The sequence below is a fragment of the Nansenia antarctica genome (assembly GCF_963989245.1).
Source record: "Nansenia antarctica genome assembly, chromosome: 1".
NCBI classification, from domain to species: Eukaryota; Metazoa; Chordata; class Actinopteri; order Argentiniformes; family Microstomatidae; genus Nansenia; species Nansenia antarctica.
In genome coordinates, this window is record NC_137674.1 from 83,116,498 (window position 1) to 83,132,292 (window position 15,795).

General features: G+C 42.9%; 2 protein-coding genes across 2 annotated transcripts; both read right to left on the bottom strand.

Annotated features, from left to right (window-relative positions):
- Positions 1 to 2,767: 2,767 nt before the first annotated feature.
- Positions 2,768 to 10,276, bottom strand: trmt9b (tRNA methyltransferase 9B; the record flags this gene model as incomplete). Its single annotated transcript, XM_080539674.1, has 4 exons — positions 10,194 to 10,276; positions 8,580 to 8,767; positions 5,561 to 5,734; positions 2,768 to 3,774 (listed from the first exon to the last, which is right to left on the bottom strand). The coding sequence occupies exons 2-4, from the start codon at positions 8,740 to 8,742 to the stop codon at positions 2,768 to 2,770; spliced, it is 1,344 nt and encodes a 447-aa protein (XP_080395800.1). The 5' UTR covers positions 8,743 to 8,767; positions 10,194 to 10,276.
- Positions 10,277 to 11,742: 1,466 nt separating this feature from the next.
- Positions 11,743 to 14,326, bottom strand: LOC308153369 (butyrophilin subfamily 1 member A1-like). Its single transcript, XM_080526484.1, has 3 exons — positions 14,254 to 14,326; positions 12,372 to 13,090; positions 11,743 to 12,339 (listed from the first exon to the last, which is right to left on the bottom strand). Exons 2-3 carry the CDS (start codon positions 13,086 to 13,088, stop codon positions 11,899 to 11,901), a joined length of 1,158 nt encoding a protein of 385 aa, XP_080382610.1. The 5' UTR covers positions 13,089 to 13,090; positions 14,254 to 14,326; the 3' UTR covers positions 11,743 to 11,898.
- Positions 14,327 to 15,795: the final 1,469 nt, after the last annotated feature.

Sequence of the window (15,795 nt, forward strand, 5' to 3'; positions counted from 1 at the left end):
GTTGCAGTACAGGCCTGGCAGAGCATCAAGGATTGTTGACCAAATACAAAAAATGAGCAATGCACACATCTCGAAATGCAATGCACACATGAATGTACACATTTCGAAATACAATACGGCTGTATTGATGTCATTATGGCACAAATATTATGTATCATTGCATTGTATTTAGTGTTACACATGTATTGCATTTCATTGTGGCACGATCCATCCTCTATATTCTTGGATAATGTCTTCTCCTTTTGTGTTACTTACAAATGTATTATTTTTGCCACCTGTGACCAAACTAGTTTGACACCCCAGGTTTAATTACCGTCCAAACAAGTCTCTGATCCAATCACATGAAGTTGACTGACTGATACCACCACCTAGTGGTAACAATAATTGGTTATTGCCCAATTGTCAATGATTATTAAGTTATTGTTGCTTAATTGCCAGATGGTGTGTCTCTGTGTTATGAATTGCTTTCATCTTTTTTTATTTCCCTTAAATTATGTCTCCTGTACTACAAAACCACAATTTTCTAAAGGATCTATTATAATAGGTATAGTATAGCAGGGTGTTTTTGTATTTACAGTAAGATACTGTTATATGTATATTACTTTTAAAAATGTTCAAGCCAAGCACTTGTGCAAAGAAGGCATATGAAAAGCTGTGCATGTGTTGTGGTCAAATCACAGATAAACAGGTGAATAATTTAGTCACATTTGGAGTTTTTGTTGAAATTCTCCCTGATTATGCATGGAGTCTCTTGTGTGTCAGGGATACATTAAACGTATGTATCACCACGTGATCTTAATCTAAATTAGACACAGATTGAATACATTGAAATAAAATGTTACATTTTAGAGTAGGCCTATGTGCTTTATTTTTATTTTATTTTTTACAAATGTGTCTTTTCTTACAGTGTACCAAAGGACCAAATAAGGGGAAGAGAAATGATCTGAAGTCATGAACAAAACAATTTATTCAGCTGTAAACAAATGATTAAAAACGACAAAAACAAAAATGACCTTGAACATATTGAACAGTGAGACATCCAACACATCAGTACGTTCACACAGTACGTTACCTAACACAGTCAGTCCTGACATGCTGTACTAACAGGCTTATGCAACGACCTTGGCACAGTGAGTATTCATGTGCTCACCACTGACATCACAGCAAGCAGCACACACAGGCCAACGCTTCACAGTATAGGACTAGATGGCAGTTGATTTGCCCGAACATAGTATTGGTTTAGTTCAGCCATATAATTTGGACATAAGACATAATACACCAATCACAGAGCACACAGTAATCAACATTAAGTAGAACTATTAGGTAATACTTCCTATGAGACACCTGGGTAGATTGCAGTATGAATGTATTTGAAAGTCACATAGCTAGACACTTAGATGACACACACTTAGATGACTGGTGAGTGTTCCACAACAGCTCATGGCTCCTTATAAACAGCCTTTACTCATGACACATTATACACAGGTGGTTCATAGATTACGCCTCAAATGATACCTAGTACAGTAGATGGACAATACAGTACATGGAAAATAATTGCTATAAGGTTTGGTCCTCTCTTTGTAATTCTGAGGAATGTGTGCAATTTAAGACAAATTACAGGCAGATGGTGGATATCAGAGAAGCATTCCATACACTAGATGATGCTCAGTGTGTTTATGCAATGTTTTAAATGGCTGACGTAAATAAGTGGGTATCCTATGAGTTAGGTAAAATAGGAATAACAATTAAAAAAGGTTTTAGCTAAAATTCAATTATAAAATCTATAGAAGAAAAAATGTAATTACGTGACTCTTTGGCAGAGATTTTGTTTTTCATATTGGCTATTCATTAAAAATGATAATAACGGAAATTATAACGGTATAATTTCAGCCACTAGTTCTAAAAACAGTGCTCATGAGACAAAAACAGCTCCCTGAAGCTCTATACGGGGTCAGTCTCATGTACGCAAGATGCACATAGAATATTAAAAGTAGTTACTAATAGATATTAGATACTAACACCCCTATATGTTTAGTTTTTCCCTCCCACTGTAATTGTGAAAGATAAAGGAATAAAGGAAGTTTCTTAAAGGATCATGAGATAAAGAAAATTGACGGCTGTTTCAACTGCATCTTATTCACGAGAGAAAATCATATCCCCATATCGGGTAAGTTAGTGATCAATATGATGTATTATACACGCATCAGACTATCGCTCCATTTTGAGCCCAAACCAGGAGGCTTTAAAAAATACTAATGTAGTTGCGAACATCCCGTACAATCTCTCTAATAGCAGCACTCGGACTGAGGACATTGTCCACACCCGTCAATCCCTAGTTCAGTTGTCTGATCCAATCACAAATACTCTTGGTTCTCTGGATCCTGCCTGAAGGTGCTCTTCAAGAGACACAGTATTTACCCCCCTAAAAAAAAGTCAAATGTGGCCTGGGGTGGCCCAGTGGTCTAGCACCGCAGTCTACAGTGCACACATATGCCCATGTAGGCATGGGTTCAAATCTGGCCCATGCCCTGCTGACATGCCCTCTCCTCCTTACTTTCCTGTCTACCTTCACTATCTCTAGGGTTAAATGAAAAATATGAGTGGGACTGCCCCACTCTGAAAAAGAAAACCTTAAAAAAAAAAAGACAAGTCAAATGTCAGTATGTCAACCAGGACATTGAACTAACTTAAAAAAATAATAATAATCATTTAAAATCGTAAGACGCAATAACACATAACGGTTCAAATCAAACTTGTTAAAACCAAGTCATATTTTCCAAACTTGAACTTTCTCAGCGACCACACACCAGTTGGCGTGATCGAAGCACGTGTGCGTCACGTGAAGCTCCTCTACATGGTTCTGTATCAGCTCCACCAGTTCGCCCTCTCTGAAGACGTGGTAGTACCGCAGGCAAGAGGCCGTCACCTGCGCTTCCCTCTCCTGCAGACTCTGGACTGTGCTTTCCTGCTCCTGACTTTGGTAATCTCCCTGTGGGCCTCCATCACTGTCCATCGCTCTCTCCCCTAGCCCTTCTGAAGCCTCACCCTGGTAGGACACCAGATCAGGCAAGGCCACAGAGCTACACTCCTGGACTAAGGCTTCAGAGACACCGTTTGACACCTGTTTTGGTTCTGTAGCAGCAGTTGGGTTGCCCCTGGCAACCCCCTCCGTATGTGTCCCGTCTAAATCTGTGACGGAGTCGAAGACGTCCTCCTCTGAGCTGTTTCTGGAGGAGGAGAAGAAGCTGGAGACCTGTTTGATCAGGCCTCGTCCTCTCCCGGGCCAGCCAGCGGCCTTGTTCCCGTCCGCCCCATCGCCCATCTTGGAGGAGGACAGGACGCTCAGCTCTCTGGAAGACAACCGGGAGATGGCCAGGCTGCCGAAGTCAAACACAGAGTCCAGGGACCTGGAGAAGAACCACAGCCTCTGAGTCTTCTGCTGCTGGGTCGTGGTGCAGACCATGTCCTCTTCGTCCGCCATGGAGGATGTGCTTTTGACCTTCCTGTGCTTGTCGGTGTTGCTGCTGTCCGAGGCGTCGTCGTTCACGCTCTGCGCTGTGACGGTACGTCTCCTGGGGCGCTGCTCCCTGCCGAAGCCCGGGGACGAAGGGGGGTTGGGGTTCCAGGGGACGAAGATGTCCTGCTTCTCGAACTTACGCCGCTTCTGTTCCATGGCCCACACGTAGATCATGATGCGGCCGCCCACGCGCAGGGTGCGGGCCATCTCTTTTATTGCTCGAATACGACGCTCTTTGGTGGACAAATGATGGATGACTAGGAGAAGAAAAATAAATCAGAAGGTAGATGTAAATATTACAGTATTAGGCTTTCAAACCTAACTGTATTGTGTCACGTTTTGTATTTAACAGTAATTTCCGAGCACACCGATGTCAACGATAATTGTTAACCTGGAAACGTATTATTGTTATGGCACCACTTTGGGTTTCTTGTCTAGAAATATTGATAAAATCTCTGACCAGTGACGACCTAAATTAAATTGAGTGCCCTATAAAAGACTGAAACTGAAGAAATTGCATAGCCAACTAGGGCTGGGTTCAAAAAATCGATTTCCCGATTCTGAATCGATCTTCATTGAATGAGCGATTATCGATTCATAAATCCCGAGATCCCGAGATCGATCTTTTTATTTTTTTTATTTTTTTTGCTTGCAGCTTCAATCCGCAACGAGATCTCGTGGCCAGATCTCGCGCTACAAGAATTTATCATATCTCACGCAAAGACCAGGCTTAAAGGCAGATGTCTGGGTGCATTTTGGATGTAAAAATGATGACGATAGAGATGAGCAGGACAAAAGCAAAGCCATATGCAAGCTGTGCGCAGTGGAGGTTAAATTTAGTGGAAACACCACAAATCTACGGAACCACTTATTGAGGCATCACCCTGACGTGAAACATGGAAAAGCGGATCCGAAACAAGCCTGTGGTGTTTGTGGTGTTTCCACTAACTTATTGTTACTGTATACTACAGTATTTTAATAATCATTGATTTTCCAATTATGTTTATTCCTGAATAAAATCTTCCAATCTCCAAAAAGTGAGAAAGCAGTAATGAAGGGCTTTAGTTTCATGGACATTCTGGTTTACAATGTGTTTTTTTGTTCCCCAAAATACCCTCATCTATTGCACTATTTTCGTTTGAGTTTTGCACATTTTTATTTTGTATATATATATATATATTATGCAAATAAGCTATTTGAGACAGTCCTGAGGGATATGTGATGTCTTGTTTACCGATAGGCTATGTTTGTAGCCCCTTTATTTACACTGGCTGCAGTAAAGCACGTTAAAAAGCACTTTTTGTAGTGTCTGATTTAGCAAAATGTTGGTCAATGATGTTCATTTATGTTCCAATAAGAAGTACATTCATGTAACTGCTTTGGAGTCAATTCTTAATGTAAACATTGATATGTTTAACAATGCTACATGTTATAGGGTTCCTTGAACCATTTATAGCATTAGTTCTGAGAATCTCTTCATATTCAAGGAAAATTGATATTGTAACTAAATCGAATCGGAATCGAATTGAATCGAATCGAATCGAATCGAATCGGGAGCTGTGAATCGGAATCGAATCGTTTTGGGAAATCAGTGGCGATACCCAGCCCTATAGCCAACATAATATCTAGGCCTGACTCAGGGAAGAGGACGCCTCTGCCTTGCACACTCCTGTGGGCTGTGCCATTTAAACAACCAGGCAATTCTCATGATTGGGCATGGGACACAAGCTCAGGCTTGATCACCCTGTAGCTGGCCACCTTAGATGAGGGTGTCTAGTGTTGAAAGGCCGAAACACCCCATGATTCAAAGGCACACTACTGATGATGTGTCCCAAAATGACATCCTTCCCATGTCTGAGATACAGCTCCCATGCCACTCTCAACATCAAGGCAAACCTCGTGTGTGAACCATCCTCTGGCACAACGGACAGTATAACATCATGATTCATGATTCAAATACAGATGGTTATAATTCTGATCGCTTAAGAGGGATAAGGATAGACAAATGAATAAATAGCAGTTATCACATGCGGAGTGAGGTACCTGCAATGGAGAGAACAGCATCGAAGCAGTCGTCTCTGTAGGGCAGCCGCAGGCCGTCGCACAGCTGCACCTCGTGTCCTTGGCTCCAGGCTGTGTCCACCAAGGGGCGACACACGTCACACCCCAGCTTGAACACGTTCCCGTTGATGTGGAGGTACTTGCCATTACCACAGCCTGCCATGGAGAAAGACAATCAACTACATTAGTAGTGGTGGTCTAGTGGATAGTGAGTTGGACTTGTGATCGGAAGGTTGTGAGTTCAAATCCCGCCTGAAACCACACCACTACTAGTGTGCCCTTGAGTAAGGCACTTAGCCCTCAGTTACTCCAGGGGGAATGTCCCTGTAATTCGTAATTGTAAATCGCTTTGGATTAAAAGCGTCTGCTAAAATGGCAGAATTACTACAAACCAGATATAAACAATGAGAAATCTCATCACTTCCAAATGCCTGAAGCGGGTCTATGACCGAAAGCTTACGCAATAAACCAGATTTGAGTGGATGCTTTTTTTTGCACTCACTTCCAAATGAGAAAGTACATTTTCTATATTTCAAACAACATCGGATAGGCTATAGAATGACGAATCATGTGTTTGTTGAATCCATAATGTATTACTGTAGCATGAAATCATCAACAGACACTGGAGGTGCCACAAGCTATTGACTGAAGAGGTTCACTTATTGTTGCACCTGGACTAATTTCTTTATAATTAAATGTTCCTACTTCACGCATGATTCCCTCTAAACCAACATGTGGAATTGGTCAATATAAACCTGTTAAGTCAGATAAAAAAGACTGGTTCTGATTAAATAAAGATTTCATGGTCAAAACTTTTAAAAAGCTATAATTGTACAAGGGGTTCACATACAGTATACTGTATCTCAAAAGTGAGTACACCCTTTAGAATAGATTTTTTGCAAATATTCTGTTATATCCTTTCAGGGGATAACACTATCCTACTGAAACTTTGATATAACTTAAAGTAGTCCGTGTGCTGCTTGAATAACAGTATAGATTTATTGTCCTTTGAAAATTACTCAGTACACAGCTGTTAATGTCTAAACAGCTGGCAACAAAAGTGAGTACACCCCATAGTGAACATGTCCTAATTGTGCCCAATGATGTTGTTTTCCCGCCCTGGTGTCATGTGACTCGTTAGTGTTACAAGGATTCAGGTGTAAATGATAAGCAGGGCTGTTAAATTTGGTGTTTTGGGCACAATTCTCTCTGAATGCTGGACAACATGGCACCTCATGGCAAGGAACTCTCTGAGCGGCTGAAAAAAATTATTATTGCGCTTCACAAAGATGGCCTTGGCTATACGAAGATTGCCAACACCCTGAAAATGAGTTGCAGCACAGTGGCTAAGATCATACAGCGGTTTTCCAGGACAGGTTCCACTCGGAACAGGCCTCGCCAGGTTCGACCAAATAAGTTGAGTCCACGTGCTCAGCGTCATATCCAGAGGTTGGTTTCCAAAAATAGACGTGCGAGTGCTTCCAGCATTGCTGCAGAGGTTGCAGAAGTGGGATGTCAGCCTGTCAGTGCCCAGACCATACGCCGCACACTGCATCAAGTCGGTTTGTATGGCCGTCGCCCCAGACAGAAGCCTCTTCTGAAACCGATGCATAAGAAAGCCCGCAAACAGTTTGCTGAAGACAACGAATCCAAGAACATGAGTTACTGGAACCATGTCCTGTGGTCTGATGAGACCAAAATAAACCTATTTGGGTCAGATGGTGTCCGGCGTGTGTGGCGGCACCCTGGTGAGAAGTACCAAGACAAATGTGTTTTGCCTACAGTCAAGCATGGTGGTGGCAGCATCATGGTCTGGGGCTGCATGAGTGCTGCCGGCACTCTGGGGAGCTGCATTTCATTGAGGGACACATGAATTCCAATATATACTGTGACATCCTGCAGCAGAGCATGATCCCCTCTCTTCGGAAACTGGGCCGTAGGGCAGTTTTCCAACATGATAATGACCCTAAACACACCTCCAAGATGACAACGGCCTTGCTGAAGAAGCTGAAGGTTAAGGTGATGGACTGGCCAAGTATGTCTCCAGACCTAAACCCAATTGAGCACATGTGGGGCATCCTCAAGAGGAAGGTGGAGGAGTGCAAGGTGTCCAACATCCGTGGGCTCCGTGATGTTGTCATGGAGGAGTGGAAGAAGATTCCAGAAGCAACCTGTACAGCTCTGGTGAATTCCATGCCCAGGAGGGTTAAAGCAGTGCTAGATAACAATGGTGGTCACACAAAATATTGACACTTTGGGCACAATTTAGACATGTTCACTATGGGGTGTACTCACTTTTGTTGCAAGCTGTTTAGACATTAACAGCTGTGTACTGAGTAATTTTCAATGGACAATAAATCTATACTGTTATTCAAGCAGCACACTGACTACTTTAAGTTATATCAAAGTTTCATTAAGATAGTGTTATCCCCTGAAAGGATATGACAGAATATTTGCAAAAATCTAAAGGGTGTACTCACTTTTGAGATATACTGTACTTTCAAGCATCACTGCATGTTGCCAGGTTACCTGGTTGCCTGGTAGTTCATGAAGAGTATAGGTATGAACCAGTGTTCATTTTGACAGGCTTTTTAGTCACTTTGGTGTTTAGATGAAGATGCACACCAGTTTTAGTCACACCAGTTCTAGTCACACCAAGTCACCTCCATTTTCTTAGTTCCAGTCCAGTTCCAGTTGATGAAAACTGAAAATATTCCAGTGCAGTCTCAGTCCACAAAAAACCCAAAACATTTTAGTCTAGCCGTAGTCAGCGACGAAAACTCAACTAAAATGTTTTGGAGTTTTTGTGGACTGAGACTGCACTGGAATGTTTTCAGTTTATCAACTGGAACTGGACTGGAACTAAGAAAAATGGAGGTGACTTGGTGTGACTAGAACTGGTGTGCATCTTCATCTAAACACCAAAGACTAAGTGACTAAAAAGCCTGCCAAAATTAACACTGGTATGAACAGAAAGCTATGATTTCTTAGACAGACATACCCACGTCTGCTATGATGCTCCCCGGCTCCTGGTCCAGAAGAAACTGCCTGACCTTGGGCCAGGCCTTGTAGCGGCTGTCATTGAAATACGCCGCTATCTTCTTGTAGACGCTGTGCACGTGGTCTTTCTCCAGCTGGTTGGCAGCCTCCTCCATTGCGGTCATAAACCAGCCCCACACAACTTCAGAGCTGCAAAGAACAACAGAATATCAAGTCCCACATCGTCACGACGTCACCTACTTAAAATAATGGCTTACGTCACTTTTGAGGAAAATGTTGTTTTTGCCTAAATATTAGCCTATATTCTATATTGGGTGGGGCACGAAATTGGCGTTGGCGATGCGAAGCCCATCTGTCGGCGTTTGAAAGGGGTTTCGTTTGACAAGTGTTGCCAGGGGGAAAAGTAAAAAATAAAATGTTGGTAGTTAAATATTGATTGGGCACGTGTTTGTGTTTGTGTTGTGCTCTGCCCTGGTCTGTTCTTCAGGTACCTGCCCATGAGGGTGGGTCAACCGTCCTCTTCTCTCCCTCCCTCTTTAAAATTGCTTCCTAAGTTGATCACGAGTTTAAGAAATACATATTTTTGTTAAATCTTTTTCCCCACTCCGGTCTCGGGCTCCCTCATTGTGCTCCACCTTTAGAGCCAAAGGTGTGACAGGGCCTGCGTGGGGCCTGGAGGACGGTTGGGGTTGGACAGATTTGGGATTTATTTTGTTATATCTGTTGGTTATTCATTTTGTATGTATATTTTCTGACTGGTTTGGGTCCCATATGGGCCCCATTTAAAAGAAAATGGGGTGGTTGTAAAAAGCAGATCCATTCTCCTGGCCAGCTGGTATAATACATAGTATGAATAGTACGCTAGTATGCCTAAGTCATGGTCCACCAAGAGGAAAGATAAACTTTCCTGAGGCTCTCATTTCTCACATAAGGTCCTGACCAGGGGAATTGCCTAAGCGAATTTCCATGTAAAATCTGTTCACACATGCACCTTACCTTATTTTACCTTACCTTACCTTACCTTACCTTATTGGGAAACCTCTTGTGTGTGAAAGGGGATATAGGCTCAACCACAAACAGAACAGGTTTTCTCCTGCAGTAATAATGACTCATTAACCTCTACAGCTGCACCTGTCCTTCAATAAGCTGTTTGGTTATCTAGCTATGTTTTACTGACTGGTTGTCTATGTTTTACTGTCTGGTTATCTGTTTTATCTGTCTGGATATCTGTTTTATCTGTCTGGTTGTCTGTTTTATCCGTCTGGTTATCTATGTCTTACTGTCTGGTTGTCTATGTTTTACTGTCTGGTTATCTATGTCTTACTGGCTGGTTTACTAGTTTCTCAACTCAGATGTATTTCCTCCCACATTGTCTCCAGACACATATTTGTACTAATCATAACCATTCATCGGACCATTGGAGACCAATAATGTCAAGACCTTTTTATAATTTATAACGAGTAGGGTATCACTGATCTATGTCCTATATGTATTAGAATAAAATAACGCGAAAGAGAAATAGTGTATAAGTGTTATCTTTGTAGACTCGTCGCTCAATCTGGTCCCAGAACACAATGTGCATATCGAAAAAGTGAAGCTTCTTTGGGCTACTTACCATACAAACCACACGCAAAAGAGATCATACTCTTTCAGGTAGATCCACGTAATCCAATGCACAACCTGTAATAATATCAACCAAACTGCTCCACTTCCAAACAGGAGAGGACAGGAGGACAATCCCTCTCGTACGCTGTCATTGTTTCATATCATACAACCTGTACGTTGTAACAACAGACGATGCATGGTTGTTTATCGTTATCAACACTTCTGCCGGCCAGAATAAATACATTAATATGGTGTTCATGTCACCATGCACGGCAGAATATAACAAATAGGCAGGCTATGATAAGTGAAATGTGAGAAATTGGCATTCAACCCGATTCTGTCGGTGACGTCCAAATCAGCGCCTGCCATTGGTTAAATCCCCTCAACTCTCCTATGACGCGTTGAGCTCAGTGCATTGTATTTTTTTGTGAACTACCGTAATAACCCTAACTGGTTAGAACGTGCAACTTCTCTGCTTTCAGAAACTGTTGGAATTGTTTCGATTGCACATCTAGTTTAAGAATTACGATAGTTGGAACGGTTTTTAACTGCCTCATATGATGTTGGACAATAACACGTCGTGACATACATGAGTAAAAACCGGAGGCAAAGAGGACTGGGGGGTATTACATCAACGTCGCTAAAGGAAAATCCAGATTTATTTGGATATACATCTCAAGACTTTAAGCGACGTTGATGGAATACCACCCAGGACTTTATCATGTGTTGTTGTTTGTTTACTAGAGACATTAATACACATGGGGGGTATTCCATCAACGTCGCTAAAGGAAAATCCAGGGTTATTTTGATAAATCCCGCAAGATTTATAGAAAAATCCAGCCTTATTTTGATAATTTCGTGAGAGTTATCAAAATAAACCTGGATTGTCCTTTAGCAACGTTGATGGAATACCCCCCAGTCCTGTTTGACATAATTCTGTTCATTAACCTCTCACCAATCAGTTGTTGCTTTCTCTCTGGCAGATGTAATGATCTGCTACTGCATGTCCAATATTACTGCATGGGTCAGCTGCACAGTTCAAGGTCAAGGATAGCTGTGTTTCTGGTTATTATAACATATACCTGGAAACAGTAGTGGTAACATAACTTTGTTCAGGGAAAAAAATATTGTACGGTTTCTAAATGTAGGGTTTGTATGTGTCTATACGGCTGAAACTGGAGGAATGATTCAGTCTTACTCTAATTCTAAAGGCCAATGCACACGGCGTGCGATTTTGTCGCACGACAACATTCGATTCTCAATTCTTTGAATTATTTCAATTGGTGTGAATGGAGAATCGAATGTTGTTGTGCGATAATATCGCATTGCACGCCGTGTGCATTGTCTCATTCAAATCAATGGAATCGAATTTGGCGGTGCGACAAAATCGGGGCCGTGTGCATTGGCCTTAATGCTTGCATAACATGTCCTTTATTATATTTAACCTGTTGTGAACACATTTCTTGAACAAACTGATATAAAACAAATCAGATAAAAATCGCATACGTCACTCTGGGCATTTAGCCTTAAAAAAAAAAGAGGAAATTTCTATGTGGCAAACATGCCACAATAAGACATAAAGCAAAGTAGTATTTATGAAATGCTGAACAATTTTTTTGTATAAATTGATAGCCTAACTGCACAGTTAAACAAAACACATTTGTATCACAGTACGTTTGTCTTTAACAAATAAGGTCATGGTTTTCAGCAGGGCGTCACACTGGGGGGGGGGGGTCACACTGGGGGGGAGGGCGGGTCACACTCGGGGGGGGGGTCACAGGAGTGATGACCAGTGGGGCTGAGTCAAAGCTAATGTAGAAGAATGGATAGAGTTTCTCAGTGAAGGCGCCGCCAGTGAAGGTGTAGATATGACAACTGTTGTCCACATCAGAGAAGGAGACCCAGCCCTCCTTGAAATCTACAAACACCCCCACCTTCTGGGGCGGCAGACGGAGAGAGAGGAGGACAGGGGAGGCCGTGAGAGCATTGTACCTCCCCATCCACAGCCTCACAGTCCAGCATCCATGCTCAGGGTTAAGTCGGAACCACTCCTTCCTGTTGATGGACTCTCTGGCCACTCCTACAACCCAGTCGGTCTTGTCCTTCACCTCCACCTCGTAGTAGAATCTCCCTGAGGAGAAGCCCTCCTTCCCCAGGACAGATGGGACCCGGTCGAACCTCTCCAGTGGTGTGTGAGTACAAACAGCTCATTAGGGACGTGACACTCTGTCTCCAACATCTCATTGGTCTGCTTGTGTTGAACTCTACAGATGTACTTGTTTGTGTTTGTCTCCTGTACAATGACATGTCGTTTGACTGTGTAGAGTCCCGCACAATCTCTGTGTGTCTCTAGAGGTCCAGCAGAGAGAGGGACTCCTTCACTGTCCTGCCACACCATGTCAGGCTCAGGGTGCCAGCCTCTAGATTCACACAGCAGACCCATCCCCCCCTCTCTGTGTCCCTCGTTGGAGACCACTGGCTGGGATCCTAGAGCTTTAACATAGAGATGAATAGGAGAATCATCATACCAGGTCAGGGACTGAATAAAGCATGTATAAGTTCCATCATCAGTAGCTTGGACATTAGACAGCTTCAAGGAGGTGTTGCCTCTCCTCAGTTCCTCTTTAAACAACGATGTCCTTCCTCTGTAGGACCAGATCTGATGTTCATTCTGGTCTCTGCCGTCAAGGTAAAGATGGACGCGAGGGTCTGAGAAGTCGAGTCTCACCCACTCCACTCTCATGTCCTCAGCACTGATGTTGGGTTTGAGGTGACAGGGCAGGATGATGTCATCACCAGGCGTAGCATCAACATGTGAGGGAGTGTGAACCGTAAACTTCTGAGAGTCTGCTCTCTGTAGGAGAAGCAGGAGAGTCCACAGACACGCTGATAGAGTCACCATCATTCCTGGAAGAGACAATCACCAGGGTAGACAGTTAGCAGATCTAACAGACAAGGTGATAGTCACCATCGTTCCTGCAAGAGACAAACAAATCAAATCAGACTTTATTTATAGAGCGCTTTTCGTGCAAAATTGCTTCAGCAGGTCATAGCAGATACTAATCCTGCTGATTGACCGCCCCCTCCACATACACACACACACACACACACACACACACACACACACACACACACACACACACACACACACACACACACACAGACAGACAGATAGACAGACACAGACAGGCAGGCAGGCAGGCAGGCAGGCAGGCAGGCAGACAGACACAGACAGGCGGACAGACATATATGTGATATATAGGTAACATTTCAGATCACATTGGGGGCCCAATGTGACATATATGTAACATTTCAGATCTTTGCCACTAGGGGGTGGTATTTTGAAGAAAATGTCAGAAATGTGTTCTATGTGGTCTATTTAATCTGTTTTATGTCCCGATATAAATCGACAAACAACAACAATACATTAATTCCATCAGTTTAGATCCTTCTGTGATCAGCATAGCAATGCCAAACAAACCAGAAGACACCTGTGTAAACAACAGAGATATTCTTTACCATTAGTCTCTGCTCCCACCTGCCTCATCTTCTACACCCTCCATCTTCTACCCCTCCTGCCCATCTTCTACCCCTCCATCTTCTACCCCTCCTGCCCATCTTCTACCCCTCCATCTTCTACCCCTCCTGCCCATCTTCTACCCCTCCATCTTCCACCCCTCCTGCCCATCTTCTACCCCTCCATCTTCTACCTCTCCATCTTCTACCCCTCCATCTTCTACCCTGGTATGAACGCGGGCTCGTTCGCCAGACAGCGCCAACGCTCGGAGGTTTCCGAACGCGAACGCGAACCGGCACGGTTCTTTGCCGGTGTGAAAGCCCTAACAGATATGCAGAGGGGTGGGTCAAGGGTTTGTAGGTAACTATGGAGGACGTACTTTAGTAAGTAAGTAAGTAAATCTGTATTTATATAGCGCCCTTCCCAGCACGGATGCACAGGGTGCTTTACATTAAAAAAGAAAAGAAAAGTGCAATCAAAACATCAATGATTAAAAACAAAAAATGGGACAACATAGACAGGAACAATAAGAAGGCTAAAGGTGACTACCGACCTGCCTAAATAGATGCGTCTTAAAGATTAGTTCTGAAGGAGGGGCTCTCAGGTCAGGGGGGAGGGCGTTCCAGAGTGTTGGGGCCGTCACCTCAAACGCTCTTTAGGCATGGTCTGTCGGTTCTCCTCCCCTCTGAGTGTTCTTCCTATCCCTTCTTGTTCTCCATGCTCTGCTGGGATGTTGCCATCTCTTAGTCACCATGAGATGGCGATCTTGTTAATATTAACCTTTACCTCAATGCCAGTGTGACCATGCCACACTATGACTTGCTATTTGTAGGACTAAACGTGCAAGGGTCTGTCACTGACAATAGTAAGAAATGGTAGAAATGGGCTATTTGTAGGACTAATAGGCAAGGGTCTGTCACTGACAATAGAAATGCATGGGTCAGCTTCACTCAATTCAAGGTCAAGGATAGCTGCGTTTCTGGTTATTACAACATATACCTGGAAAGAAACAGTAGTGGTAACATAACTTTGATTAATTGATACGACTGAAGCTGGAGCAATGATTCAGTTTTACTTCCAAACACAAAACGCCTATTTCTCTCAAATTGTGCTCACAAAGTTGTTTAAATTTGTGTTAGTGAGCACTTCTCCTTTGCCGAGATAATCCATCCACCTGACAGGTGTGGCATATCCAGATGCTGATTAGACAGCATGATTATTGCACAGATGTGCTTTAGTCTGGTCACAATAAAAGGCCACTCTAAAATGTGCAGTTTTATCACACAGCACAATGCCATAGATGTCGCAAGCTTTGAGGGTGCAGACATTAACTTTTTCTCAGTAGACATTCACTTTTTCTCAGCAGACATTAACTTTGCAACATGTGTAAACAACTTAAGAGGGGACATTGCTCATTAGTCAATGTCCAAAATACACCAACGTCGAACAGTTATGTACTGCAATTGAGCGAAGCGCGCACACTCATGACTTTGTTATTGGCACAGGTGTGCCGATATTTCCCACGTGGTCTGTTTGGACACACCTTCTCATTCAATGGTTTTCTTTATTTTTTATATACATATGGAATTATGTAGTAAACAAAAAAGTGTTAAACAAACCAAAATATGTTTTATATTTTAGATTCTTCAAAGTCGCCACCTTTAGCTTTGATGACAGCTTTGCACACTCTTGGCATTCTCTCAATCAGCTTGGTGTGTGTGTGTGTGTGTGTGTGTGTGTGTGTGTGTGTGTGTGTGTGTGTGTGTGTGTGTGTGTGTGTGTGTCTGTCTGTCTGTCTGTCTGTGTGTGTGTGTGTGTGTGTGTGTGTGTGTGTGTGTGTGTGTGTGTGTGTGTGCGTGCGTGCGTGCGTGCGTGTGTGTGTGTGTGTGTGTGTGTGTGTGTGTGTGTGTGTGCGTGTGTGTGTCAGTGGAAAAGGAAACTGTGAACACCGCCCAGCATGCTCTTCTCTAGAATATGTGGGAGAAAACCACTAGAAAAGCAAAAGGTGGCTACTTTGAAGAATCTAAAATATAAAATACTTTTTTAAAACCAAACACTGGTTTGTTTAACACTTTTCTTGTAATAGTTTTGATGT

What these genes read in the sequence shown, in the direction of transcription:
- LOC308153369 (XM_080526484.1), bottom strand. Translation starts at nt 13,088, where the DNA reads ATGATGGTGACTCTATCAGCGTGTCTGTGGACTCTCCTGCTTCTCCTA. An exon ending in AGCTGTTTGTACTCACACAC is followed by an intron (nt 12,340 to 12,371) that starts CACTGGAGAGGT and finishes GTCCCATCTGTC; the next exon opens with CTGGGGAAGGAGGGCTTCTC.